This window comes from Gavia stellata, chromosome 6 (assembly GCF_030936135.1).
Source record: "Gavia stellata isolate bGavSte3 chromosome 6, bGavSte3.hap2, whole genome shotgun sequence".
Lineage (NCBI taxonomy): Eukaryota > Metazoa > Chordata > Aves > Gaviiformes > Gaviidae > Gavia > Gavia stellata.
In genome coordinates, this window is record NC_082599.1 from 44,251,934 (window position 1) to 44,278,440 (window position 26,507).

The following is a 26,507-nucleotide window of genomic DNA, read 5'->3' on the forward strand; positions in this document are numbered from 1 at the left end:
CCTGACAATATAATGTTTAAAGCTCACCTTTCCACTGAACAGGATGTAACAATAACAAACCAGGATAACAGAGGAAATGCTGTATTTAGAAGAATTTTTGCAGCTTTGTGTAAGAGGTTACTGCATAAATCGACTAATTTTCCATACAACCTGTCAGTCTAAAATGTTGAAGACAGGAAAAGAGAGTAGGGTCTTTGAAATTCTCCATTGTATTTCTTAAAATAAGTTCTGAGTTTCAGCTCTTAATATGTTTCCTTGTTTTTCATTTATCTTAATTTCTGGGGAATCATGTTCTCAGGTTTTTAAATGTATGGTAATTTCTGACAGTTTTTTTATCCCATGTTTTATTTCTGGAAGGGGTCAACCTTGCCTCATGCCACTAATAACTAAAGAAAGACAGGTCAGTTAAATATACTACAGACTCATAAATAAAAGATACCACCGTAATTACTCCTTTGCCTTTGAAGTATACTTCACATATATCTCAATGCTTACTTACACAGGCAGACCAAAAGGACACACAGATAAATTAGTAATTTTTAACATTATCAAACTTTTAGTGACACTATCCAAAAAAGCATTTTGTATTCTTTCTATAGACCTCCCCATTTGTGTAAAAGTTTTTCATGAGCAACCACACTGTTCTTCAAATTTTGCCTTAAAACCTACATCCTTTTAATAACCGGGCAGCTAGTAGCCCACATTAATTTCTGTATAGCATGTCAAAACCACCTGTTCAACCTTTTGATTGCTAGCATTTATTACGCAATGTTTTACACGGCAAGGTCCTTTTCTTCTGTATACAATACTTGAAAAAAATGACAGGACATTGACACAACGTAACATGGAGATACTTGAAATCCTTCATGCTGAACTACACAAACAGAGGTTAAAAAAAAAGTGAGCTCTAAGTAACTGAGGTATGGAGTAACCCAACTGCCACATTTTGCTAGGCTGACCACGATGCCAACAGGAATTTCTGTAACAGTATTTTGTCCGAGTTTCTGAGGGACACCGAATTTCCCGATTCCTCCATCGCCTGAACACCTGTCACAGGAACATGGTCCCAGAGACTGCTTACAGAGACAGGAGGGAGGGTCTCTTGCCCATACACTGGGAAGCCCTTTTTAAAGGGCACAAACTCATCCATAAAAGCGGCCACCATTGTAATTCTCATCTTCCACTTCCAGCCCTTGCTGTGGAAGCCTCTCAGGCACCCCCAAGGGCTCCCTTGGCCTGAGGCTGCGACACCCCAACCTGCCATCGTGCCAGAGGCTGCACCCACACGGAAGTTTGTATGGGGCTCCCGGAGAAGCTGGCGTTCCCTGTACCCGCACATGCGGGGCCCCTTCTGTGACTCCCAGAGACCGAGCCCATCCACGCTTCCTCAGCCCCATCCACCGCACCTTGGCCCGGCGACGGGAGCCCGGTGGGCACGGGCGGGAAGGCGGCGGCTGCCGGACCCCTCCTGCCGCCCACCACCGCCACCTGCCCAACCCACTACATGGCGCATGCATCCAGGCTCACGCACCCCCTCCCGCGCATGCGCGTGCACCTTGCGCTCTCCCCCCCCGCCTGCTCTCAACACCCTCAGCCTCTGCCTGGTGCGGGGAAGAGGGGGTGGGGCTCGGCTGCGCCGCGCCTGCGCGGCAGGGGGCGGGGCTGGGGCTGGCTGCGCAGTGTGCGCAGCTGCCGCCGTAGCGTGGAGCCGCAGATGGAGCCTCCCCCTGGCGCCGCAGGTAGGGGTAGCCGCTGCACGCGCTGGCTGGCTGGCGGGCGGGCGGCGCGCGGCGGTTCGCACGTGCAGCGAGGGGGAGGGGGGCGGCGGCGCGCCCCCTCCCTCTCTCCTCCCCCCCTCCCTCTCTCCTCCCCCCCTCCCTCTCTCCTCCCCCCCTTAGTCTCTCCTTCCGCCGCCTCCCCCCCCCGCGCTGCCGCCTCGCCCCGCCGCTGCTCGCCTCGCTAGGGCTGTGGGAAATCCCCGTCGCTTTCCGCTGCCCCCTCACACATGCCGGCGAGGAGAGCGGGCTGAGCTGCACCACCGGCGGGTGCTGGGCAGGGCCACCCTGAGGGGCTCGGTCCGCTCTCCGCGAGTCTCGGCGGGCTGCGGCTCCCCCGCCGCCCGCAGCAGGCTCCCGGCCCCCTCCGGGCGGCTCCTTCCTCGCCGCGTCCTCCCGCCCGCTCCCGCCAAGGCCGTGACCTCCAACGCAAGATGCGGGGCGCGGCGCTCGGCCTCGCCTCAGCGGCCGCCTAGGCTGCTCTGGGGCCTCGAGGTGGCGGCGGGCCTTGCCGCCGCCCGGCCTGCCGCAGGCTGCCTGCCTGGGAAACAAACGTAAAGGCGAAATACTAGGGTTACGTGGTCCCCAGCTTCGTGTTACCAAGATGTTGTCCGAGCACTTACAGCCACCTATCCCCGGAAGTGAATTTAAGCCCATGTCCTTACAGCTGTGTAATATTCACTCATCTGCCCCGTTCCTGAGGCAGGTGCCTTCGGCTGGGTATGTTGGTGTTAAAAGGCCAGTCCCCCGGCAGAATGAACCCAGCAAGGCGTTGGTATGCTTCAGCTAACAGAAGGTGTCGAGACACCTGTTGGTGGTGGTGAACTGCAGCGGTCGTGACTGTGTGCCTTGGTCTGCGCGGCCTGCGGCCGCTTCCTCAAAAGCCAGAGGTTGCTTGGCCAAGGCCAAGCTCTCTTTTTCTGATGGAAGTCTGTCCTGGGCCTGGCTCTCCAGGCTCTCCAAAAAAGGCATTCGTAGGGTCATCAAGTTCTGTTTTGTTGATCGTATCATCTAAGCATTGATGTGTTATTAAATTAATAAAATGTTATAAAACTTACCACTGCATCTTAGGTGGTGGTTGTTCATCTACAACGTAATTTTGCTTCCAGCTGTCCTTTAGAAAAAGTCTAATTATGACACTAGCTTAATTCAAGCTGTTGAGCATTTAGTATCTAGCAAAAAGGATGTCTCCAAACACTGAAGTTCATCGGTGTTCTGCTTCTCTAATTATGTCTGTAATGACATTATATGTCCCTCCTAATCCATGTTGCAGTTGTACGTTAGCTGTGGTAGGACTACTGAGGATGTACTTTGGGTGCATGATACGTGACACCAATATTGAGATTCGTCTGAGCAGTGGCATTGCTTACTGACACCTCTCTAAATCTGCTACCTTGTTATCCAGTATCTTTTGCTTACTTCCCCCCCTACCATCAGTCCCTGGCTGTTAAGGCTCTGTTGAAAACCTCAGAATGTGAACTAAAAGCGGAGATGTCTATGAGGCTGTAGAGAAACTGGAACAATAGCTGCAAGAGGTGTGAGCTGCCTTGTTCATATCAGTAAGGTGTTAACTCAGATACCCTGGTGCGGTAGTTTTTTAATGTCATCATTGTTAACTGCTTCTTTGCTCACATGCGAGAAAAAAGAGGGACAATCGCAGTTCGTAAATTGTTAACCGTGACTGCTGCTTTGGTTTATGGTCACAAAAGACACAAATATTCTCATGGCTTTGCCAGGCAGTAGGGAGTGAATATCAAGGAGTCCTTGAATGTAGAAGCTGTGAGTTATGTTGTGTTTTATATGGGAGGAGTTTTTTGACAGCCACGGTTTAGGAAGGAACTGTGGCTATGTCATTAGGTGATTGCATCCAGTAAATAAATTGATAGATAAATGTGTTGACAAAATTTTATGTTACACTATTTTGTTTTACCCTTCTTCAGAATGAAGGTTCTGCAGCCCAGCATTGAAGTTGATTTTTGTTTGCAGCACTTCCAAAACTCTGTAGGGTGCTGTTTTCAGTAGTAGAGGTCATGAGTTATCAGAAAGCTCATTTTCTTTTTAATGTGCACTTGGTTATATCTGTCAGTGTTAGGTGGTAATGTCTGGATCCCTAGTCGAAGATTGACAAATGTGTAAAGAGAAAAGTAGGGTTATTGACAGTAGCTTAGATACACAATACAGGTTTTGGTACCTATCCTGGACATTTTTTTGGGTCTTAAAAACAATGGGGTTGAAGACTGATTTCATAATTTTCCTAAGGTACTTAAAATGTCTGTTTCTTACTGTCATGTGGAAATCTAGGTTTTTAAATACAGCAGCAGTATTTCAGTGGAAGGAGAGAATTCAGCTTTCAGAATGGTTGTGACTTGTTTCGAAGTGGCATCGGCAGTAAGGCAGAGGTAGAATATACTGAAAGGAATGAAATTAGAGCTTCAAAAGATAGCAAGGAAAAAATAATGGGACATAAAGCAGTGCTGAATTTAAAGGGCAAAAATATGTAAGTAAAAGGAAGAACAGTTTCAGCTTTTAATGAAGCTTCTTTTAGATAATATTTGTCATTAAGAACGTAAGTTGCCACCGTCAAGAAGGGAGTTGAATGAGAACGACTTTTTTGGTATTCCTAGTGTCTTTGACCTGTGTTGGGAACATGAAGGGAAAAGATAACTGTGATTTCCTGAAGTTGTTTGACACCACATTTTAGAGAACTGTTCTGGGAAAAGAACTAAAAAATGAAAGACGTATTGGGACACTCCAACAGGTTTTATAATGCTGAATGGTTTGAAAGGATTCTTTAGAGTTTGAAATCCAGAATAACATCTGCAATCCTTGTGTTAATGTAACCAAAAGGCTTTCAGTCTTCTCTTCGTGTCAGAACACCTCATGCTCTGCAACTTTTGAAAACACTGGTGTGTTTTGATAATATCCGTGATGTTAGTTTCGAAGATCTTCATTCATTTGTATTATACATACTGATTGTTCATTAAATACATAGGTATAGAAATCAAAGGTAGGCATTGTTTTTTCTTGTCTCTTAATCATTACTTCCAGTTAAAAAAAAAAAAAAGCAGGAAGAATGGTATCTGGTCCTGTTATTCAAAAGCCTTGCTCTTAATTTGTGTATGGTGTTAGTTATTTGGAATGAAAGGTATAAATTTTGTTTTGAAAGGAGTGGTTAAAGAGCTAAATGTTCAAGCCCTCAAAGAGTTTGGGCAGATTTTTTTTTAATGAAACTTTTATTTGTGATTTACGTTGTTTTTCTTTATGCCTCATCACACAATTCTGAAAATTAGCAAAGAGGAGTATGTAGTGCTGTCGCCACCGATTAGTGTTACTGGGCATGGTGGGAAATCTTAGGTGGTTAGCATCTCCTCTTGTAATAACTGGGGGGTTTCATTGGTTGTTAGATTTTCCTACATCCTTTCTTCATCCAGATGCTGGGTACTTTGCTCTTTCTGTGTAGGTTTTACCTGTTACTCATCTCTTGTTTCTGATGCAAATTATTGCACAGTTCTTGAGGTCACTGCTTAGCTCTGTTTTATGTGGTCTTTTCGGTTTATATACTTCAAATAGTTTGTGATTTTTGCAGGACCTTTCTCTATTTCTTACTCCAGGTGGAAGTAAGCAGTAAATTCTTGGACAACATCCACTGTTAGTTAGAAAAGGCATAGAAGAAATAGGGATTGTACACTTGGGACCAGTTTCAGACAAGAGGTGCTCAAAAGTTTGGGCTTTGCTTCCAAAGTGTGGAACCCTATGTGTAGGAATCTAATCGTATCTGTGCTGTTACTATTTTTTTGCTGTCCCAGAAGAAAATCAAAATGTGTATTTGGTTGCTGAAATATTGCTGCGTGGTGTCTTTGTTTAAGTGACAAAAAGTTGTGTTCAGGTTTTTACATCAGTTACCAAGTGAAGCATTCAGAAACTTTAAATGACAGAATTAAGGCTGTGTGTGCTATTTCAGTTCTTGGTTCGTCCACGGCCCTAGTTGTTACTGACTTCGTGTTTTGTGCATTTTGCTGGAATCCTCATCGCCAGTTGTCAGAAGGGATTTGAGGTGGGGTGGGGTGTTCCCCTTATAGGTAGCTCACACCCTAAGTTTTCCTAACTGGCAGGTCTGTCATACTTGAACAGTAGTTCAGGCTAGATGTTAATGAACCTGCATTATTTTCGGTAGTAAATATTAAGCCCTGATCTGTAATTAATTATTTGGGCCCTGTACCTGGCTTTGCTGTGTGATCAAGAGTATTAAAAAAATCTCCTTGTGTCAAAAATCTTCACAAGCAACTTCAGGCTTGGCTTTACTTATTACTCACTAGATGTATAAGTGTTTGCAATCTGTATGTAATTAACAAGTAAGTGTGCTTTGTTAGGTCTGTTTTTCCTTTTCTTTCTAGATATTACAGACTTGCTGTTCGTTTTAAGCAAACAGGCTTGTCAGTATTCTTGTAATCCAGTACTGCCATATTGCAAGAACATGAGCCCCAAAGCAAAATGTAAGATAACAAATTCAGCCAGTGAAGAAGGTGAAAATTGACTTTGAGGTGATGATAGAATGGTGAGAAGTTAAAGCTTTGGAAATTTTCCCTGGTGTTGTCATCCCCGTACTCCATCTTAATTTAAAATGATGTCAGTATTAGATAGAAAGATCTCAAAATCTGTAACTTTTTAAATACAAAGAAATTTATTCATATACATCTAAGAAAAAAAAAAGGTTGCTCTGTAGAGAAGCTGCACTGATCAGCCTGTTTTGCTTTTAAATCACGGTTTCAGGATATCACATATGTTGTTTCACTTGGATTATAACACTTCTGTCACTTCATGTCCTTCTATACTTTAAAACCTTAGTAGAGAGCAAAGTACTTAAGACTCTAGTTCATATGCAGACACCTATGTGCAAATGAAATTACCAAACTCAGCAGCATTTCACATATGCATAAAGATGTTTGGTCCTGGTCCATCATCAGTCAGTTCACACTGGGTGTTTTTAACTGATAAAATCCATTACCTTGAACAGGATCCTGAATGTTTTTGTGGGGCCAAGGTTACAAAGCAGTATGCTGAAACTATTTGTCACTTTGGCCGCATGAACCTCTTGTCAGTAGGGGCAAAGGAGCCCCCTCACAGGCTACAGGGTTGAGTACTTAAAAGTATTAGCTACATTGATACATAAAATTACAATTGGAGGGGAAAAAACTTAGATTTTAGAAACATAAGTTTTTTTCTTCCGTGACTTTAATGGGTCTATGTCTAAATTAATTTGTTCTGATGTGTGACTTAGTGTTTTAGAATAGAGATTTTTAAGTAGTTGGTAATATATTCAATGATGCAGACATTTTTGATAACTGTTTTTATGATGCACATATGCGCAAATGATTTTGCATGAATTAACGTAAGATTGGTAACTTTCATTTAATACAAAATGGATAAGCTAGGCAGAATAAAGGAGATGAAAATTTTGAGTTGAATGCATTCTTTTCCTGGAGGAGTAGTAAGCTATAATTATCTTTGCCCATTCAAAACACTGTTACAAGTACACTAAAATAAATCTGAAATGTTTTTTGAAAAAATCGAACCTCTGGAGCCAATAGTCTGATTGATGAAAGGAATGTTGACCAATAAGCATGCAACTAACACTGTGCTGCTACTTCAGCTATTAATAAAAATGTACTTTTTCAGTGTATTTTTATAATTAGCTCATAGGCAAGTGTTTTAGAACAAAACTTTGGGGTGAAACGGAATATTTACAGCACAGAAATAGTTTTTACCAAGTGATACAAAAAATAACTGAATCCTCAAAATTGATGTACTTACATAATTTAGCTATAAACATTCTCCAGCCCATCTTAACTTTAAGTGTTGTATGTATTATAGATCTGCATATGGGAAAAATGAGAGAATGGCTGGTAAACTCAAGCTTAATAGGCTCATCACAGATGAAGGCAAGACTTTACCTTCCAGGAAAAGAACTGTCTTACGCTTTTTTAGAGTGGTGATTTTCTTTAAATGTGGTGTAAGTTAAAGAATGGGAATTCTGCATGTATGTTCTTGTTTTCCTTCCCTTTCACTGTAATAACTCTGTTATTTCTGCTGCTGAAGTTTTCATTATCAGGTTCTATTTCTTAGCTTAAAAAAGAAAGGCATCTTAGAAATCTGTCAACTGACAACTGCTTATCTTTGATGGCAGCTGGTGGGAAAAAATAGTAAGGTGTATTTTTTTTTTTTTTTTTAAAAGTCCCTTTTATAGCTCCACATTTCTGAACCAAGGCCCCAAAATTCATTATTGTATTATTCAATTTCAAATTCATTATTCGTATAGTGACTGTTTTAAAGTGTTTATATTTTGAAGGGTGTTATATTTTTTAACTTGGATTCTTGAACCTTGACTGAACTTTCTACAGCATTTTTGCTAGTAAATGACATAACTTATGTGTAGAAGTTGATGTAAGTGGGACTTCAAGAAAAACATGAGGTATAACAGTTGCTAATGTTCTTCATATACACTGTGATTCTTACTGAAATAGCTATAATATTCAAAGTACTACTTTGAGATTTTTTTTTAAACATGCATAGATATACTGAACCAAGAAAATTCAAATTACAGATTGTATAATGAGAAATGCATGTTTCAAAAACTGCTACTGGAATTGCTTGACTCCTTCCTCTTGGATGCAGAAGGTATAAGGTTTCTATAAATACCTGTCTAGACAAGTTTTCAACTTTTTCTCAACTTTTCTGAGTAATCTGTGTCCCTGCTACCTGAAGTCATGAGAGAGATGAAAGCAGAGCTGTAAACTGCCAGCAGTACATAGTGACAAAAGGGTGAATAAGTCAGTTACCAGCTGTGCTGAATGAAGAGAGGAAATGATACTTTTCTCAGGACACTCTTCTAGGAAAGCTTTTGGCTTGGTATCCCCTCTTTGTAGTAGTCTTCTAATTAATATGACAAGCTGCTACAGTCCCTTTTGTTATTAGGACTGTAAAGCAGCTTTGTGTTTCATTCTCTTCTTGTCCTCTTAAAGGTCTGCTGCCTACAGCACAGGTCTACACTGTGGTCCTCTTTTTCTCAAGACCTTCCTGGACCCTGTGGTCAGAGGCTAGGAAGCCAGGAGAGTATTTGTCATCTGTTTTCCCAACTTCCATGCAGAGTGAATCTGCATGGATTTTCAGGTTGGACTCGATGATCTTACAGGTCTTTTGCAACCGTACTGATTCTGTGATTCTGTGATTCTGTGATTCTGTGATTCTGTGATTCTGTGATTCTGTGATGTGTATTCTGTGCTGCTCCAGGGGTTGTGACGCTCTCCTTCCTATTGATACATTTATTTCCTGGGGTTTTTTTGGTCATTTTTACAAAAAACATGAAAACCGTTAAACCAAATGGCTGTGGTCCTTGGCCTTCCATGGCAATAAATAGCTTTTGCAGCTGAGGGTTTTGATCAACCACAGAAAACTATTACAACTGTAGTCTTGTGCCCTACATATTGTATGCAACCAGAGAACTGTTTCAAGCATTGAGATTTGCCAAAACCCACAGATTTTATTTGTAAAGAAAAAAAAAAAGTCTTAAATGTGTTGTTAGTGTTTTGCTGTCTAGGGATATCTCCCAGTTTAGTAATCTCTCTATTCTTCCTTTAATTCTTTACACTAGGCTGAGGTGGTATGGAAAGCAATTTCTCTTTCACAGAGGTATTCCCTTTTCTGTAGTTTTCTCCCCTTCTGTCTTTTATTCTGGCAACTGCAAGCTTATAACCTCTATACCCATTCTTTATCCTCTCCTCTGCTCCTTGTCCCCACGAGGAGTGGCAGCGTTCTGGAGTGTGCTGATCTCTTTCCTTAGGAAACATTCAGTAGTTTTACCACATTAATTCCTTGGCTGTAGCCTTATCATGATTTTCAAGGAGCTAGTGGCTTAGATGCTGTAACACCTGCAAGCTTGTATTTGGTTTTAATTCTGGCTTAACTTTGGCGTATATTTTTACAGAATACTTAGTTTTTACTGTTAATTGTATTTAGCATGATTTTTGTAACCTTTACTCAATTAGCTTGTGTTAATCCATCTGTGCCTCATAACAATTGGTGGTACTGGCAAATTTCAACAGAATGTAAAGTAAAGGTAGAATCTCAGAGTATTAAGTTACTCTAAACATGCCCGAGTTCTGGCTGGCAGGATGAGAAGGAAAAGCTGCTGCTAACATTTGTCTGTCCCTCTGGAAGCTGAGAGGTAATGTGTTCTTGTTGGTTCACTTTGTGGCCAAAGGCCATGATCATCTCAAACAGCCTACCCAGAAGACCAGGCAAAGTGTGTGGAGGATGTGGGTGGAAACCAAAGGTATCAGCTTTCAAATGCAGAAGGCGAACTGTAGGAAAACATATTTCTTGCTTGTCTGGGGATAATTTTATTGATGTTTTGAAGATAAAATAAAACAGTAGTAGGTCTGTTGCCATGCAGATTCTTCTGTAGGGACTAGTCTGCAACAAATCTGGTATTAGAATAAGAATTATCTTTCTTAGTGCAGAATAGTGAACTTTCAAAAGGAAAAGAAAGTACTTATTATTCTAGAAACTGTAATACAGTTGAAAAAAGACAAAAGGAATTGATGGTTTCACATCATGGCTCTCTCATGTTTTTTGATGAAGTCTTGCTTCTGAGGTGTTGTTTCTTTGAAAGTTCTTGCCATGTATGTTACTGCAGAGCTGATTAGGTTGGTTTGATGATGATCTCCTTGCAAGTGCTTATACATTGGTATCAGAAATGCAGTTACTCTGCACGTAAACATGTTTTTCTAGCCGGTACCCAGTATTGTTAATATTTGTGCCTTATTTTTCTGTAGTATTTTGTATAAATGCTAGGGTTGCCAACTTCAGTGAAGTGTTTTAAAATCCTTCAAGGAAAATCACTGTAATTGTAATACAATGGAGAGTTTAGAATCAAGGAAGAATGTTAAAATACTTAAGATGTTACAGTTTAAACTCATGAGTAGATGCAGTACTGCCCAAACGGAACATCTGCATTTGAGCTATTCGGAGAGATGGTTGCACCCAGGTGCCCAAAACTACCTCCTAGACATTATAAGATGATTTGAGTTGGTTGTGCTTTTCATGGTTTAAAAACTGATACTTACCAACAAACATTCTTTTAAAAACTGTAGATGAGATTATAAGCGGTCTTTATTCCTGTTCCCTTTATACCGTTGAATGATTACCTTTGAAGTACTGTTACAGCTCTCTTACGGTTCTCTGTACTGGACACTGCCCTGTGTGCCCTCTCCTTCTTGCATTTTCAGCCTCTGCAGGTTTGACAACACGGGACTAAAAAGAGGGAGTTTGCCTAGAACACATAGTTCTGGTTGAGCTGGCGTTAACACCAGTACAGCTGCTTCTTGCCTTATGCAAGGAACTTCTTTCCTTTTCCATTTATGTCTTATGCCCCTTCCCTTTTGAATAATCAAACAGAAAATTGGGTGCTTAGGCTCAGATAAAAGCTGAAAATCCTTTTTGACTGTTCTGGGCTAATAGGGAGGCCTTCTCTTTTTTTCTTTTCTTTTTTTTTTTTTTTTTTTTTTGAGGATGCCCTTGTCCTGTTTCCTTTCTAGCCTTCAGTTGCGTTCTTGTCTGCTTCTCCTCTTTGTCAGTAGTGGGTGGCTGATCCTTGCATTGCAGCCCTGTGCTTTGTCGTTGTGGGTACCACGGGTGCTTCTAGCCACCTCTGCCAGCAGGGGAAGCCCAGCCACCCTTCCCAGGCTCTAAGGATTTCTGTGCTATCCACTGCATTTCCATGTATGCTGGGGTAGATACTGATGTGTGAAAGTTAAATGAAGTAATTATTAGAACTCTGATAAGTAGATGTAGTTACTCCAAAGTGTAAACCAGCTGAGAAGCACTTTTTTTGCATGTATTTGAGTTAGTTTTCTGTATCTAGCTGGTCACTAAGTTTGTGGTTAAGTGTGTAATAGTGCTGATGTGAAGGGGGTGAATGAGGGCAGTGGGGGACTATTAAAACTTCCCTTTTGGTGGCAGCTAGCAACCCACTTGCTTATCTGTATCCACATTCACAGATCAGCTTAGTTTCTGTCTACTCTAAGTACCAGCATAACCAATTTAAAAAAAAATGGGGGGAAGCTTAGGCTATAATTTGAGCCAGTAGTGCTCGTGAAGGTTCAGTCTTCCTTCTTGTCTTAGTCTTACGCAGTTCCCTCTCATGGGCCGTTTATGCAGTTATATAGTGAACTAGGTCAGAGAATTTACCTAGCTGAAAAATTCCCTGACAAGCAATTTATTTACCTTTAAACCACATTAACTTCCCCTTTCAGTTCACCACAGGGCTGCAGAGCACATCTGTGTGGGCAGAAGAAAAAGAGCGTCATAGGGATCAGGAGAGGGCAGGACTGCCGCAATGCCAGCTTGCTTTGACCGAAGTTAGTAGAGCTGAGGCATGTGGCTTGGTGGTGCTGTTTCTTGCCATGTCATTCATCTGAACTGATTTGTCCTTTTTAAAATACATGCTTACAAGTTTTATGACAGCTTTGTGTTGTCTGTAAGATAATAAATGCTTGGTACAGTAATTGCACTGATACTCTGCAGAAAGTTAAAATTAAGGGTATTTAATTGTAATTATTTTATCTCAGTCATGGAAGTCAGAGCATAGAAGCAAATCTAAGTTATGAGCTATTTGTGTTTGGTATTTTTGTGGTATTGCTGTAGAAATTTCAAGTAAGAAATTTTTGAGGAGAAAGATAAGTCTTTAGTTCAGGTTGTGTATATTGCTCATTGTAATCCTCTGTTTTGTTACCAGATTCCCGTAGTAATATCACAGATTCAATACTGTGTAACCTCATAATGTAACCTCATCACATTAGTGAACTTCAAAACATGATGAGTTAGAAATGACTAGAGAAATGTTAGTCTCTGTTGCCTTTTGATCTAGAAGTAACTGCAGATGCTCTGAAAAATAGTGTTTGAAAGCAGTACATAACTTAAATTCTGCTTCCTTCCTTAAGTTCAATACATTGCACTTTTGATTTCATTTAATCTAAATTTTTTATAAGCAATTTTTAAATGAATGATTGTCACTCAAAATAACAGTGTATCTGACAGTAGAGTTTTCATACTGTGAGCATCACAGCTGATGCTATTCTGAAGCATAATATCAACATAAAAGGGTTAATAAATAGTGTGTTTGATGAGGAAAACCAGGTATTTGGTATAACTGTGTTGGACTATACAATGTTCTGAACAAATATCCTTTAAAGGGTTTTTAACTCAGAAGCTAAGAATTAAAAAGCTGTGCTTGATAAATTCTCATCCCTTTGTTTTGAAGAAAGTGGATTTGGAAATGCAGTGGTTTTTTTCTAAATGGTTTGTGTTATTTAACTATTCAAAATCACGAGCTGTACTCAGAGTACTGAATTCTGTTTTGTGACAGCTGAAACCAAACTGCAACTGTACTTTTAAGCACAGAAGTCAGGCAGCAGCCTTTGTTCTTGTTAAAATGTATTTCTCAATGAAAAAACTCCTAGATCCTTCATTTAAGAGGATTCTTAGGGTTTTTTTAAAGAACTGAAGTCTTCCATGTAGCAATAGAAATTTCAGATTGTGCTCTAATATGTGCAATATTTCTCAGCTTTATGACAGTGAGTAAAAAAGGCGCTTTGTACAGATCATGTACATAGGAGAATACTAGTATCCTGAAATTAATTCTCAACCTTTGTGCAGTCTGCATGCAGATGTTCTATTTAGTAAGGCAGAAATTAGAATGTTCTGCCAGAATTTTCTCCATTATTTTTGGTTCATTGTGCACATTGTGCCGAACAGAAATACTCAGGATAATGCTCATATTTGTATCTAAGCGATTTTAAATCTTGGACTTTCCTGCCTTTTGATCTGTGTAGTCCTTCCATGGTACTTTCTGCTGCTAGTTTGTGACAGTTTTAGTATACTAGTGTATCTTATATAAACAATGCTGTGTTGTTTCTGTAGATTGACTTTCTCTGATGTATAGGAAAAAAAATATTTTTTTTACTATTTTTTGGTTTTTTTTCACTTTTGCAGAAAATTCTAAGCTGAGACATGTAGAAAAAGATGTTTTGATTCCACAAATAATGAGAGAGCGAGCCAAGGAGCTGTGTTCAGATAAAGTACAAGGTAAGAGTCAAATATTCATTGGGAGATCAGATGTATTCACTTTTGTGCCCTGAATATAATCCTTGTTTTTGAAGTCAAGTAGTCAGAGAATTAATATGTATGATCTGCATCTTATCTGTTCACTGTGAAACCAGTAGTAAAGTGTATAAATTTGCCGTGTTGGCTTTGGCTGCTTGGTGATGTGGACTATTTTCCAAAATGACTTGTTCTCAAGGGCTGTGGAATTTAGTATGATTTAATATAAAACTTTCCACATCTTGGTCTAGACTATGTGAAGCCAGAGCAACGCAAGAGTTACTATATTCCTGTATGTAATATTTTATACTTACATAAATGCAATTGCCTTATGTGAGCCTTCAGTTAGGGCCTCCTTCATTATGATAAATTTATTTAAGTATTAAATATTCCCAAATAACTGCATCCTTTCCCTGCCCCAATATTTTAATGATACATGCACATAAACATGCATGTGTCATTAGACAGACGTTGAAATAGGATGATGCAGTCCACTTTTGCATGTTTTCATTTTCTTTTGAAGAGTACTGGACAATAACTCTTTAAAGTTGGGTATCACCACTTCTTCTGACACCCAACTGTTCACATATTCCTGGAAGAAATCTGGAACTTTTTGAAGTACCAGAAAGATAGAGCTACTTACACACAGGTTAGCCGAGAATGTTGCTGTAAGAGGGATGTAAGAATGGGAAAAAACAAAAGAGGCCACAGAATTATATACAAGTGGCATGCTTTCAACAGAGGGCACTTGCCTCTTGTTATCTAGATCTGTGCTCTCTAAAATCTTTTGATCACACACCCTGAGTGTGCAATCCCAATAGATGTAATTTATTTATAAATTATGTACATGTACCACTGTACTAGTATGTTACGTAGATTATAAAACACAAAAATAGAAATTAAAAAAGGATGAGATGAAGATGAAATAAACAGTACTTCAAAATCATTTTTATGTTATTTATCAATGGTACGAAAACCTTTTTGCTCTTACAATATTACTAACAATATTTTTATTGAGAGCTATATGATTAAATATGCTTCATTATTTTTTAAAGTATTTGTTTAACACTTTGTGATACAGCAACTCAAAGGTCTGGTTCTGTGTTAATTTTATTTCAATACTTGGTTTTAATGGGTGTCACAGCTGAAAAAGATACTTCACAAAGATGCATAGATCCCAATGGAAGAAGTGCATCGTTGCCTGCACTTACTAAAATCATAATATTCATTTTTCTGTCCCAACCACCAATTATACAGAGGTTTTGCTGGAAAATGGGTTAGTAAATGACCATCTTCCCTGATGTCAATCAGTTGTTCTTCCAAACTAATCAGAAGGTGTTGCATGTTTATATTTTTAATAAATAGGTTCAAAACCCATTGAAGCTTTTATTTGGAAGATTTTTAAACAGGTTAGAAAATTCTGTTTCTATCCTTTCAAAGTGTACCGATATGAGAGATTTTTAAAGGTAACACACTCATACTGCGTTCAGCAACAAAAAAAAGGCACCCAAAAAAACCCCCCACATAATGAGGGGAACATATCCAAACACCTGTTTTCAAAATGCTCTCTCCATAGCACAAGTTTCTTTTGAAAAGCAGTTACTTTCTCACTCATTGTTAAAACATCACCTTCACCTCGAAGGGACACAGTAAGTGTGTTTATTTTTTGGAAGTATCTGCTAGGTAGCAAACTACTCACAGCCACCTGTCATCGCTGAAAAGGTCAGCAAATTTGGAACACTTGTCTTTTTGTAAAAGAAAAATGTGTAAAGTTTGACAACTCCTTTAAGCACTTTGCCACAAGATCACCAGTGAACCTCTGTGTGGTACAAGAGATTTTCATGGTCACTCCCCATCTCATTACAGAGTCTGGTAAGGATTTTATTACTTAGAGGGCTTGTTTTTATAAACTTAACCACATTGATGTCATCCCGTAGCACTTTGTGCACTCCTGGCTCCAACTTCTTTGCTGCAATAGCTCATCTATGAGTGATGCAGTGAAGGAGTTCCACGTGCCGTGCTATCTCTATGACCTTACCCTGGAATCCCTTCTTTATTCCAGTCAAAGTAGCCACTCCATCAGTGGTTACGCTTACACAGTTTTTCCACAAAACATCGTTTTTATTAAATAAGCCATTTCCTGTTGAGAATATATCTTCTCCAGTACAGCTGTCCTTTAGTGGCTCCCCCCTCAAGAAAAAGTTCTTCATGCATTTCATTATTGAAATGTAAATACCTTAAGCTGAGAGAAGTTAGAAATATCTGTACTTTTCATCCAACCGTATAGCAAACCTCCCACAACTGCGTAACTTGTTCTAATACTTGTTTCTTCAAATCTTCAGCAGTGTCTTCTATGCATCTTCCAACAGTATTTGCTGACAAAGGAGTGCCTTTTAGTTTGTTGCCATATTGTTCTGTGTGTATTATTTCAGCTATTTTTACCATGGCAGGAAGAACAATTGTTTCCCCAGTGGTATGTGGTCTTTTGCTATTACCTAAGAAACTCCAAAGGAGGTTTCTAGACATTTATCACTAGGTTTAGAGTCAAGTCTTGTTAAAGTGGACCAGCATATTTTCAAGCAGCTGCTTATAGGTGTTCCCCAAAAGATATAAAGGAGTGGTGTTTTTGAGATGAGTAAGTGGGAAAAGACTTGGGAATATCTGCCAAAGGAAAATGGCATCACATGACATGTAACTTCCAGTGCTACGAGAAGAACTTAATACACTTTTTTTTTTTCCATTTGAATGGCAGTTGAATGGTTTTTACTTCGAACTCTATACCTGTTGGGGAAAAAAAATGAAGAGGAAAAGCAATTACAGTAATCTGAATCACTGGAAGAGGATGTCAGTTAAAAGTATTTTGAGAGCATGCTATTTGTATAATTTTTTTGGGGGGTAGACCAAACGGGGGTGTGTGTGTGGTTTTTTCCGCTGGACTTTCTCTGTGTAAGATGAGGACTTCGCTTTCAGCATCTTAACTTTCTGTGGCAGCAATCAATATTGGAGATTCTTGAACTGTGAATTGTGGACCATGACCTTGCAGCTTCTCCATGTTTTTGCCTCCCTAAATTTTAAAGCAAAATGCTATCTCTTAAAATTTTTTTTATGGTGTTAGGCAAAACTATAATTTTTTTCTTCTTTTTCCTGAATAGAGTTCAGTTGTGTATCGTTACAAAAATGAGGTTTGTGGATGCATCTGTCTCCCCCTCATTCCTCTGTAACCTGTAAGCCAGCTTTGATCAAATTGCGTGGAAGTTAGAGTTGGAAACTGAATATTTCTGATGCAATTTTTATGATCAAATAGACAAGCAAAACCCATATTGACACCCCTATTAAAAAAAAAGGTGGTAGCATCAGTTCAGCTATATTGTTGTACACCTTTTAATCTGGATGGGGTGGAGAGAGAGACCAACCCATGGGAAATGAAGCTTAAGCAGATTTGTGAACAGGAGAATTTGTCATCTCTTAAATCCATTGTGAAATTACTCCTGGAATAAATTTGTCTTGTTAGTACACAGGGATAGGTGTTAATCAGAGTAAATAGGCTATGGTTTTTATGCTGTAAACAATTATAAGCTATGAACATAAGCTGTGTAATTAAGTAATCAAAACTCCTGCGATCAGGTTTATGTGCTACAGAGTGCACACATGTGCATGAAATTGTGCTGTTTACACTAAGTGGCATAGCTACTCATTTAACTTGCTCTTGGTGTAGGATTTTTCTGCTTTCTGTTAATTTTATTTGAACAACTCCTATTAATACACCTTTGTTTCATTTTGTCTTTAGTAAATTGTGGTAAATGCATTGGTAATATAGGAAACAAAGCTATTCTACAAGTATGGGCCTTTTACAATTTACTTGATCACTCTAGGTTCATATCTGTCCCTATGGGGAGCCCCTATACATTCAATAGTGCTCTGCATGAGCATGGGGGTCCATCTGTATACAGTCCGTTACCTTAGCCTGCAGCTATACCACCTAGAGCTGTGTGCTTATCAGAGCTAATAATGCAAGTAGTGACAGCCTGTCCAGCACGTGTTCAAGAGCCATCCAGGGAAAAGAAACCCCAAGGGTTAAAAAATAAATAAAAAATAAAGGTTTTGTTAACTCAAAAGGTGATCCTGCTACCCTAGCATGATTAAATGGGTGACCCATTGCTGTGCTTGGGTGTTAGTGTACCAGAGTGGCTTAGGGATGAAATAACCATGAAAATGTGTCCATCTGACAATTTTTAAGAGCAATTAAGTATTGTGTCTGTTCATATTTAATTTTACTTAGAATATTTGAATTTACCTTGAAATTTTTTCAGATTGTTCCAGTATATTTCTTGGGTGTGCTGCACATTTCTCAAGAATTCAATACATCTTAGTTGCGGAATAATTTCTGTGTGTTTAAGATTTTCAGGCACTTTTTCAGTGAAAATGGATATATTTGTGATTCTGTTCAGAGGGTATACATGCTTTCTGCAAAACACTAGTCAATTTTCCATGACCATTATGTAAATATGCTTTACTGTGTTAATATCCATGCACTGTATGTATGTAGGAGTATCAGAAGTGTTGTAAAAACCAAGCAAACAAAAAACCCCAACAAAATTGTCATCCAGGAACTTTTCACTGTATTTGTACAAACTGTAGCTTGAGTTTGTCTGAAATAATAGTAAATCCATGTATTTCTGTATCAGTGTGTCCTTGACATAGAAAAATACGTGCTTTCAAGCTGAAGTAGCTAAAAGAAACACTTGTTTGCCATTGTCTCATCCATTGTTTTTATGAGATAATTTCTTAAGCAAGCTGTTTTCCTTCAAAATTATCTTTTTTTAATTTAATTTCCAGTTATAAAATTTAAATTTGAGTAAATGTCTTTAAAGCAAATTCATAGCAAATTTCAGGAACCTGAAGTTAGCATTTTTCATCAGAAAGGTTACCTTTAGCTTATAAAAACTTCTGTAGTTTCATCTAGCTGTGCTGTGCTTTCTGTGACTCCTCTCTGCTCTGAAACTGGGGACACTCACTAAAAAAACCTGCAAGAGCTTTGGTTGATCTTGATCGTATCTACAGAAACGTTTGTTCCATTTCTTAAAAGCACCTATTCAGCTGTTGAGAGTTACCAATTCTGAAACTTAACTTGCTGGGTTTAGGTAGAGAAGAACTGTTGAGGACAGAAATATACAAACTTTAGGGATTGTACTGTCAGTTCGGTTTGATTTTGGGTTACTTCTTGGAAAATAAAAATAGAAACAGCTGACTAACTTTGACAGGGTGTGGGTTTGGACTCTGAAGAAGTCATCTTAAGTTGAGATCCCTAAAAGAAAGTACAGGATCGTTGAGTCAGTCATGAGACCATAATTTTGTATTATATTTATTGTATATGTTTTGTGTATTTGTTGTATTATAAAGCAATTCTTGCCACTTTCCAAAACCCCACAATTTTTTTTTTTTCTGGGAAAAAAAAAAATCTTGCTCCAGAGACAAGGGATTTTAGTTCTAAACTTCCTTCTTCTAAATTTTGTTGTCTGCTACTGATACATGGTCTGGGTTTTGGGCCTTTAAAGGTCACCAAGAGTGACTTGCAGATGTTGTCTTTATTTGTGACTCATTTGTAAGGCTCCCGGGTTCAGGTAGGAGACTGAGCTACACACTTTTCAGGGTGAATACAGGGATAGATAGTTCAGATCACCCTGGATCTGCCATTAGGAAGACAGTGAAGTAAGGGAAACAATTTGGATGATTGAAGACCTGATCATGCCTGTGACTCTGCAAATAAGAATTTGCCCATTTCTTATTTGAAGCTTGTTGTGGGAGATACCCATTTGGCCAAAATGACAAGTTGTTCTGTTTTGTTGGTTTGTTTTAATGGGAGGGAGACAAAAGGACGATATGTCCACTTGTGCTGGGTTGAGGGCCTTCCCTGGAGCAAACTGTTTTGTTGGTTCTTTTGTCCATAGGAAGTGTGTAATTATGGCAAGTGGATTTACATCACTGAAAAAACTCTTCAGATACTTGGCAAGGCTTTAAAAATGGTTTGGAAATTGTGGCTGGAAAAGGACATTTCCAAGCAGCCACCCTCCTCCCATTCTCCAGTTTCCCCATTAGCCCTCTCCTCCTCAGGGCTCATGTTGATACTTAGTGATAATGATGGGATACAACACTACTGCAGGCTTCTCTACAGTAGAGCATGACCAGTGTCAACCAGAGTTTTGATAATGTGCAGTTACTCAACAGTCCTGTCACTGACATTATCTCTGTCCCCGTAGGGGCCACCTGCTCTAGACCATGACCCTTACACCTGACACATCAAGGCCCATAAAACCAAAGAAATTTCTGATTGAACTACATGTGATGCTGCACATTTAAATTCCCAAGCACACCTTTAGATATTCTTTCTTCAAAAAAAAGTCTTGTTATATATACTCCTTATCAGAAATGCAGATAATGAAATGTGTGAAATACTTAGTAAATTTCATCTTGATGTTACTCAGTGGTGTTGTTCACTTTTCTTTGTATTGCAGGCCAAGTTCTGTTAATTGATGTAAACCCTTGCTGAATGCTGGGGGAGGATTAACCTGTTGGTACCTACAGTCATGGTTCTGAGGTTGACACTGACAGATGCTAAGACTGATAGTAGTTGGAAATTACATGACAGCTCACATTTAAAAATTTTGGTGAGTCTTATTTTCTTGAAGCAAATTAAAACCAAACCCACCATTTATAACTGAATTTTGCTCATTTGCTTTGCCTCATTGTGAAAATATAGTCCTTACAATTTCTTTTTTAAATTCACATATTTTAGGAGTATCTGGGAATACAGTGATACTCTAATTGACCAAAGCAAAAAGATCAAGTAATGGATAATGACTTAACATGACAAGTCTTGGTAACATTTTTTTAAGTGAGTTGTGACCAGAAATTGCTTAAATGTGCTTGTGTACATATTGTTCAGAATTTGATGGAAAGCCTGAGAGGTTACATGGGAGGAATCATAGATTTTATGACTTAATAGCCCTCTCTTATGAGAATGAAAAAAGAATGTTGCCTTACTGCCTTCAACTTCATTTTCGTGAGAGGAAGGTTAATATAATTTGAGAACATAGGTTCAATCCAGCGACAAAACTGCAGGTGGAGAGGGGGAGAAAAATGTTATCCTCTGTTGTGGTATTTACTATCTGAATATTAAAGTACATTATGGTAATATTATGTGTGACCCCATGACCCTATATGAAGCTATTGAGATTACTGTTGTACATGTTGTGTAGTTGTCAGTTATTTAAATTATTTTAGATTTTTTGATAGAGTACAGGTATATTTAGTACTGGTAATAAGTTACTAGGTGTTTTTCCCTGGTTAGTGCTTCTCAAGACTAAGATGCTGAATTTTTATATGATGTTCTTGTTTGCACACAATAGCTTTTATTATGGAAAAATGATTCAGCTCTTTATATTTCCAATGAACATTTACTCTCATCACATTTAACTATGTGAATTAATACAATCTCTAGAGGGATTATGGTATATTGAGCTTTGCTCCAGCAAACTGGGCAGAGAGAACAGCTATATGTAAATTACAGTTTGAAGAAATGAGATCCTAGATCGCACAGTCTTTTTTTTAATGATACTTACAGCATTAAATACCCTAAGCTAATTTAGGGGATTTTATAGAAAAGAAATATGAAAGCATATTGTGTTGCTTGGTGATGGAAATTTAAGTATTCTAACCTAGCGTTAGGACTTCGAAGAAAATGTTCGGGGAGGGAACTTACCCTATTTGATTTTTTTTTTTCTTCTCCCCCCTTCCATGTCATTTCAACCCAGCTGATGACAAGAAATGGGTCAGACTGCTAGCTTTACCACTGCAACTTAGTTGTGTGGGGTTTTTTATTTATTAGGGAATGGAACAGCTTTTACAGGGACAAAGAGAAATGAAATCACTTTCAATGAAAGAAAGAGGCCTCATTATAGCCACCAACAGCAGTTATTGACAGCTACACTTCCTATTAACAAGGAGCATTTAAGAGTTTGGCTGTTGGATCTTTGGACTTGATCTAATTTGCTAGCATTAATTAGTTTCTTTTGAGCACAGACACTTGGTGCTCACAGCTATAGATTTGGAGGACTAATTAGGACAGAAAATTGAACAGAATGGGGTAAGGCATTAACCTTCAACCATTACCAGCTGGGGCTCTGATAAAGACCACAGAGTCCAAATGCTCCTATTCATACAAAGAGTACTCTAATGAATATCAATTTCAGCCAGGTTGCCAAATCCTAAAAGCACCGTCTTAATTTTGATTCTCTTACCTGGTAGAGACTTTTATGTATAGATATTAATGTGATATTGGTAGTTCAGAGCTCATAGATGACAACCTTGATACGTTACCTATGTTTTGTCCAGTCTTTCAATTTGTTTTCTCAAGTTAAGATATTTTATTGGTTTCCAGTTAAGAACCTGAATTTCAAATTGTCTCCCCTGTCCAGCATAAATACATTGAGATAGCATAAATTAATTAAAAGTTGTTAACAAATGCTAGTTTAAATAGAAGAGACCTGCATGGTTTTGGATTATTGTAGTACATGGCAGTAATGTCCATGACAAGAGCACTTACCAAGCTAACTGCTGAAGACTGAACAACAGGATTGCTTCTTTTGCAGCTTTCATGATGAGATACAAATGTTATATTGTGGTGTTAAGTTGGCGGTCCAGTTTTAGGAGGAACACTGTTCTTTCAGACTGTGGATTGATAGTGTTTTAACATCTGCAGAATGGAAGTACTTTAACTGTGTATAAAGAAAGAGAAAAACAATTGTCTTTGTCTTTTTGTACTGTTTCCTGGATCACTAGAAGTGTTGGACTTGGAATTAAAATCCAGATCCTCTTCATCAGTTGTTTCTACCCTTTAGTCATGTCACTGCTCCCTGACAAACTCCCCATCAAATCTGGATCATTGCTTCTCTCTTCATGTGAATTCTGTATCTGGAAATTCCTTGCTCAGTGATGAGTAAAGTGCCAAGTCTCTTCTTTGACATCCTTTCTTAAAACTTGTTTCTTTCAGGAAGGATGCTAGCGTTAATGTATATCCTGTGACTTTTGGAGATTTGAATCTGTCTGGCTTATGTCTGGTGTTTAGCTCTTTTGAAGCTAAGATTGCCTTTTATGTGTTCTAATTATTTCCATTTCTCCACTGGTAAACTCCATCTTGTTAGGTTGAATAGCTGGTTCCATGTCTTAGGGTCCTGGTGAGGTCGGTTTGGTGCAAGCTGTAAAAATAGAGAAATACAAACTTGCCTGTAGCTACTGATCTTGAGGTATTTCATGATATTTAGATCAGTCTTCAGAGAACCACTTTTGCTGACTCTCTGTGAGGTGAGTGTCCATAGGGCAGCAGCAAGTGGATAGGGGAGACATGGTTAAGTTCTCCTCCCAACAAAAGGGGGAGGCTAGGGTAGTTACTGTTGCAGCTTCTTAACCAAGACCAGGTTTGTATCTTTTTCTAGATGTTATACACAGTATTTGCTGATTCTCATAGTTTTTATTTCCCAGTTGACATGTTCTGATTCTTCTGTGTCAGTCATTCTTACTGCCAGCAAGTGAGGGCATACTTGGGATTCTGTAGGGGTTTTTTTGGTATCTATTCATTGATGGTGGTGATAACCTACAGATACCATAGCTTATGTATTAGAGTATTGCAGTATTACATGACACACATTATAGTTGCACATAGCAATGCATTGTTAATGGCAGTGCATGTGACTTACGGTAACTGTTATTTTAATTGCATGTCCTTAAAGATGTATTAAGTATTTGCTTTGCAGTTTTGGATTATAAATCCTTCTTAGATACTGCATTCAACAGTAACACAGTTAGCACTTTGTGTAAATAAATCTAATACTTTTAAGAGGTCATGCTATATTCCCTTTGCATGTGTATAAATATTTATATTGTATATGAATTATGAATATTACCCTGGGGTTACTTTCACACAGAAAATAGGTTATTTTTCAGCTGTTGAAGTCAGAATGTGTTGTGTAGATACCATTAGGTTCAGCGTGGAAAGCAGAACTTAGGTTGGTTAAAAAGTAGCTACTGTGTATTCAGAAATAGTATAAATAGTGAGCTTTCAGATAGCCTACAAACAGTGTATTGACCTTGTAAAGAACGTATGATACTCAGGGTAAGGTAATAGGGGAAAAATTCTGTCCACCATTCTTCTTTAGAAAACGCACGAAGTTGGCATGTGTATCTGCCAAAGAAAATTGGTCATCCAAATCACAAAAATTGAAATGAAGTATTAATTCCAGTTGAGCTAAACAGGAATCAGTATAATAGTTGCAGGTTCATCTAATATGCTTTGATTTTATGAAGCAGTGCATTGTGAGAGTTGTAGTTTTGATCTCCATTATTTCCTGTAGACTGAAGAGCTATACCTGTTGTACTTATCTTTGCGTGGAATATTAGAAGTCAGCAGAGCCAGTCAAAAAACAAAGGGCTGGAAACACAGGTCTTATCAGGCAATGCAAGTTGAAGTTGAAATACAGTTTGGTGAACAAACACACTTGCAACAAGATGTGGTGGTCTAAGTGTTCTTCATGCTTTTTGGTGTTCTGGAAACATCAGAGTGTGTTTAATGAAATCTCAGATTTTCATGCTGTTTTGGGATGAAAACGATTTAAACTTGTTTTTCCATGTGGAACAGCAGTTCTAAAGATTGCTTAGCTTAAATTGAGTGAGTTATCCCTCCAGCGCTTACTCTTTGATACAGGAGTTAATGGATCCTGTGGTAACAACACTGACAATGCACAACTTTTTTTTAAAGTAGAAACAATATTGTCTGTTGCTGAATAAAACCACGTTCTTGTACATTATTGTTCAGGTCCTTTGAATAATGGCAACAAAAAATAATCCCCCTCTTTCCCACCCCCAAATTTAGTTTTGTTGCTATAGTAATTGTTTTCCAATAGTTGTCTCTGTGGTGCTGCATAGAAAAAGGGTAGGGAGTTCTGTGCTCTGAAGAGTGTTCTACTTACAGGTCTGATGCTTGAGAAGGGAGTAAACGCTACAGTAATAAAAGGTCATAAACCACTTCTGCTCTTCTGTCATTCCTCTGAATTTTATTTTTAACAGTTTATCACCCTTAAAAATAAGAAGAAAGGAATCTTGCAGAAAACAGTGCCTGGAATGTGTGCTGCCTAAGATCAGGATAGATACCTTTACATGAAGTGTAAGCATAGACAGAAGATGAGAAGTATTTTGCATGAGGAATCAAGAGCTGCAGAGCTGGTCAGAGGATGTGAAAGGGGATGAACAAGGAATGCTAGAGCTGTACAGAGCATTGGAGGTATGGATGAGGCTTTAAATTTATGATCAGGGAGTAAGAAAAACAATTTAGCTGCTGTATTCTAGATTTGAGAGGGATACTAGTAAAGGATTTGAAGGGAATCATGTCAGGGATGGAAGGTAATAATTCTGATGGGATAATGAGTAGGAAAGGAACTTACATTAGGAATTTTGAAGAAGATAGTGTCGAAGAGCAGTGCATGACAATTTCCCTTGGATGGAGTGAACAGATTCTTCTCTTAATAGCCACTGGATTGGGAAGGAGTTGAAATACTTGTAGGGAATTTTGGACTTTAATTATAGTATTAAGACATCTGCCTTCTTAGCTTTTTCCTGAAATGAGTTTAAAGAAAGGTTTCTTTAAGTCTGAAATGCCTTTTTTCACTTCTAATAGTCAAGTTCAGGATTTCCTTGTATGCATTTTATCACATATAATGTCTTACACTTTATAGCCTTCTTTCTTCCAGAATATCTCGAGGAAGTATCTAGTCATTCTTCTTTTCCCCCCTCTTCAATATAAACTAAATATGCCCTCCAAGCCTCCAGATCAACAACGTATTTTAAGGATATTTAAATAGTCTTTTTTGAAACACTAAATCATACTGTCTGCTTATCACAGAATGACAGGGATTGGAAGGGACCTCTGGAGATCATCCAGTCCAACCCCCCTGCCAGAGCAGGTTCACCTAGAGCAGATTGCACAGGAGTGTGTCCAGGCGAGTTTTGAATATCTCCAGAGAAGGAGACTCCACAACCTCTCTGGGCAGCTTGTTCCAGTGCTCTGCTACCCTCAAAGTAAAGAAGTTCCTCCTCATGTTTAGATGGAACTTCCTATGATCAAGTCTGTGCCTGTTACCTCTTGTCCTGTCACTGGGCACCACTGAAGAAAGACTGTCTCCATCCTCCTGGCACCCACCCCTTAAGGATTTATAAGCATTAATAAGATACCCCCTCAGTCTTCTCTTCTCCAGACTAAAAAGACCCAAGTCCCTCAGCCTTTCCTTATAAGAAAGATGTTCCAGTCCCCTAATCATCAATAATTATGCGTGTAAATTCATCATTACACTTGCATACCAGGCTTGATAAAAGTCTTGCTTTATTTCTTGGTGACAAAAATATCCTATACACTTTGCTGTAATGGGATGCTCATTAAGTTGGTGAAGAAGGTGCAAAGGTGTGGCTTGAGATGTAATCTCACCTGTGGCTGTAGACTGTCAATCTAATCCTTTAAAAGTCATTTTATGG

The 26,507-nt window shown here is 38.9% G+C and overlaps 1 protein-coding gene across 1 annotated transcript in view; it reads left to right on the top strand.

The window, feature by feature from the left end:
* Nucleotides 1–1,680: 1,680 nt before the first annotated feature.
* Nucleotides 1,681–26,507, top strand: part of CMC1 (C-X9-C motif containing 1) — a 45,914-nt gene continuing 21,087 nt past the window's right edge. The window contains exons 1-2 of the mRNA XM_059818691.1: nucleotides 1,681–1,739; nucleotides 13,824–13,916. Of these exons, the coding sequence (XP_059674674.1) occupies nucleotides 1,715–1,739; nucleotides 13,824–13,916 (118 nt within the window). The 5' untranslated portion in view covers nucleotides 1,681–1,714. The remainder of the gene's footprint in view (nucleotides 1,740–13,823; nucleotides 13,917–26,507) is intronic.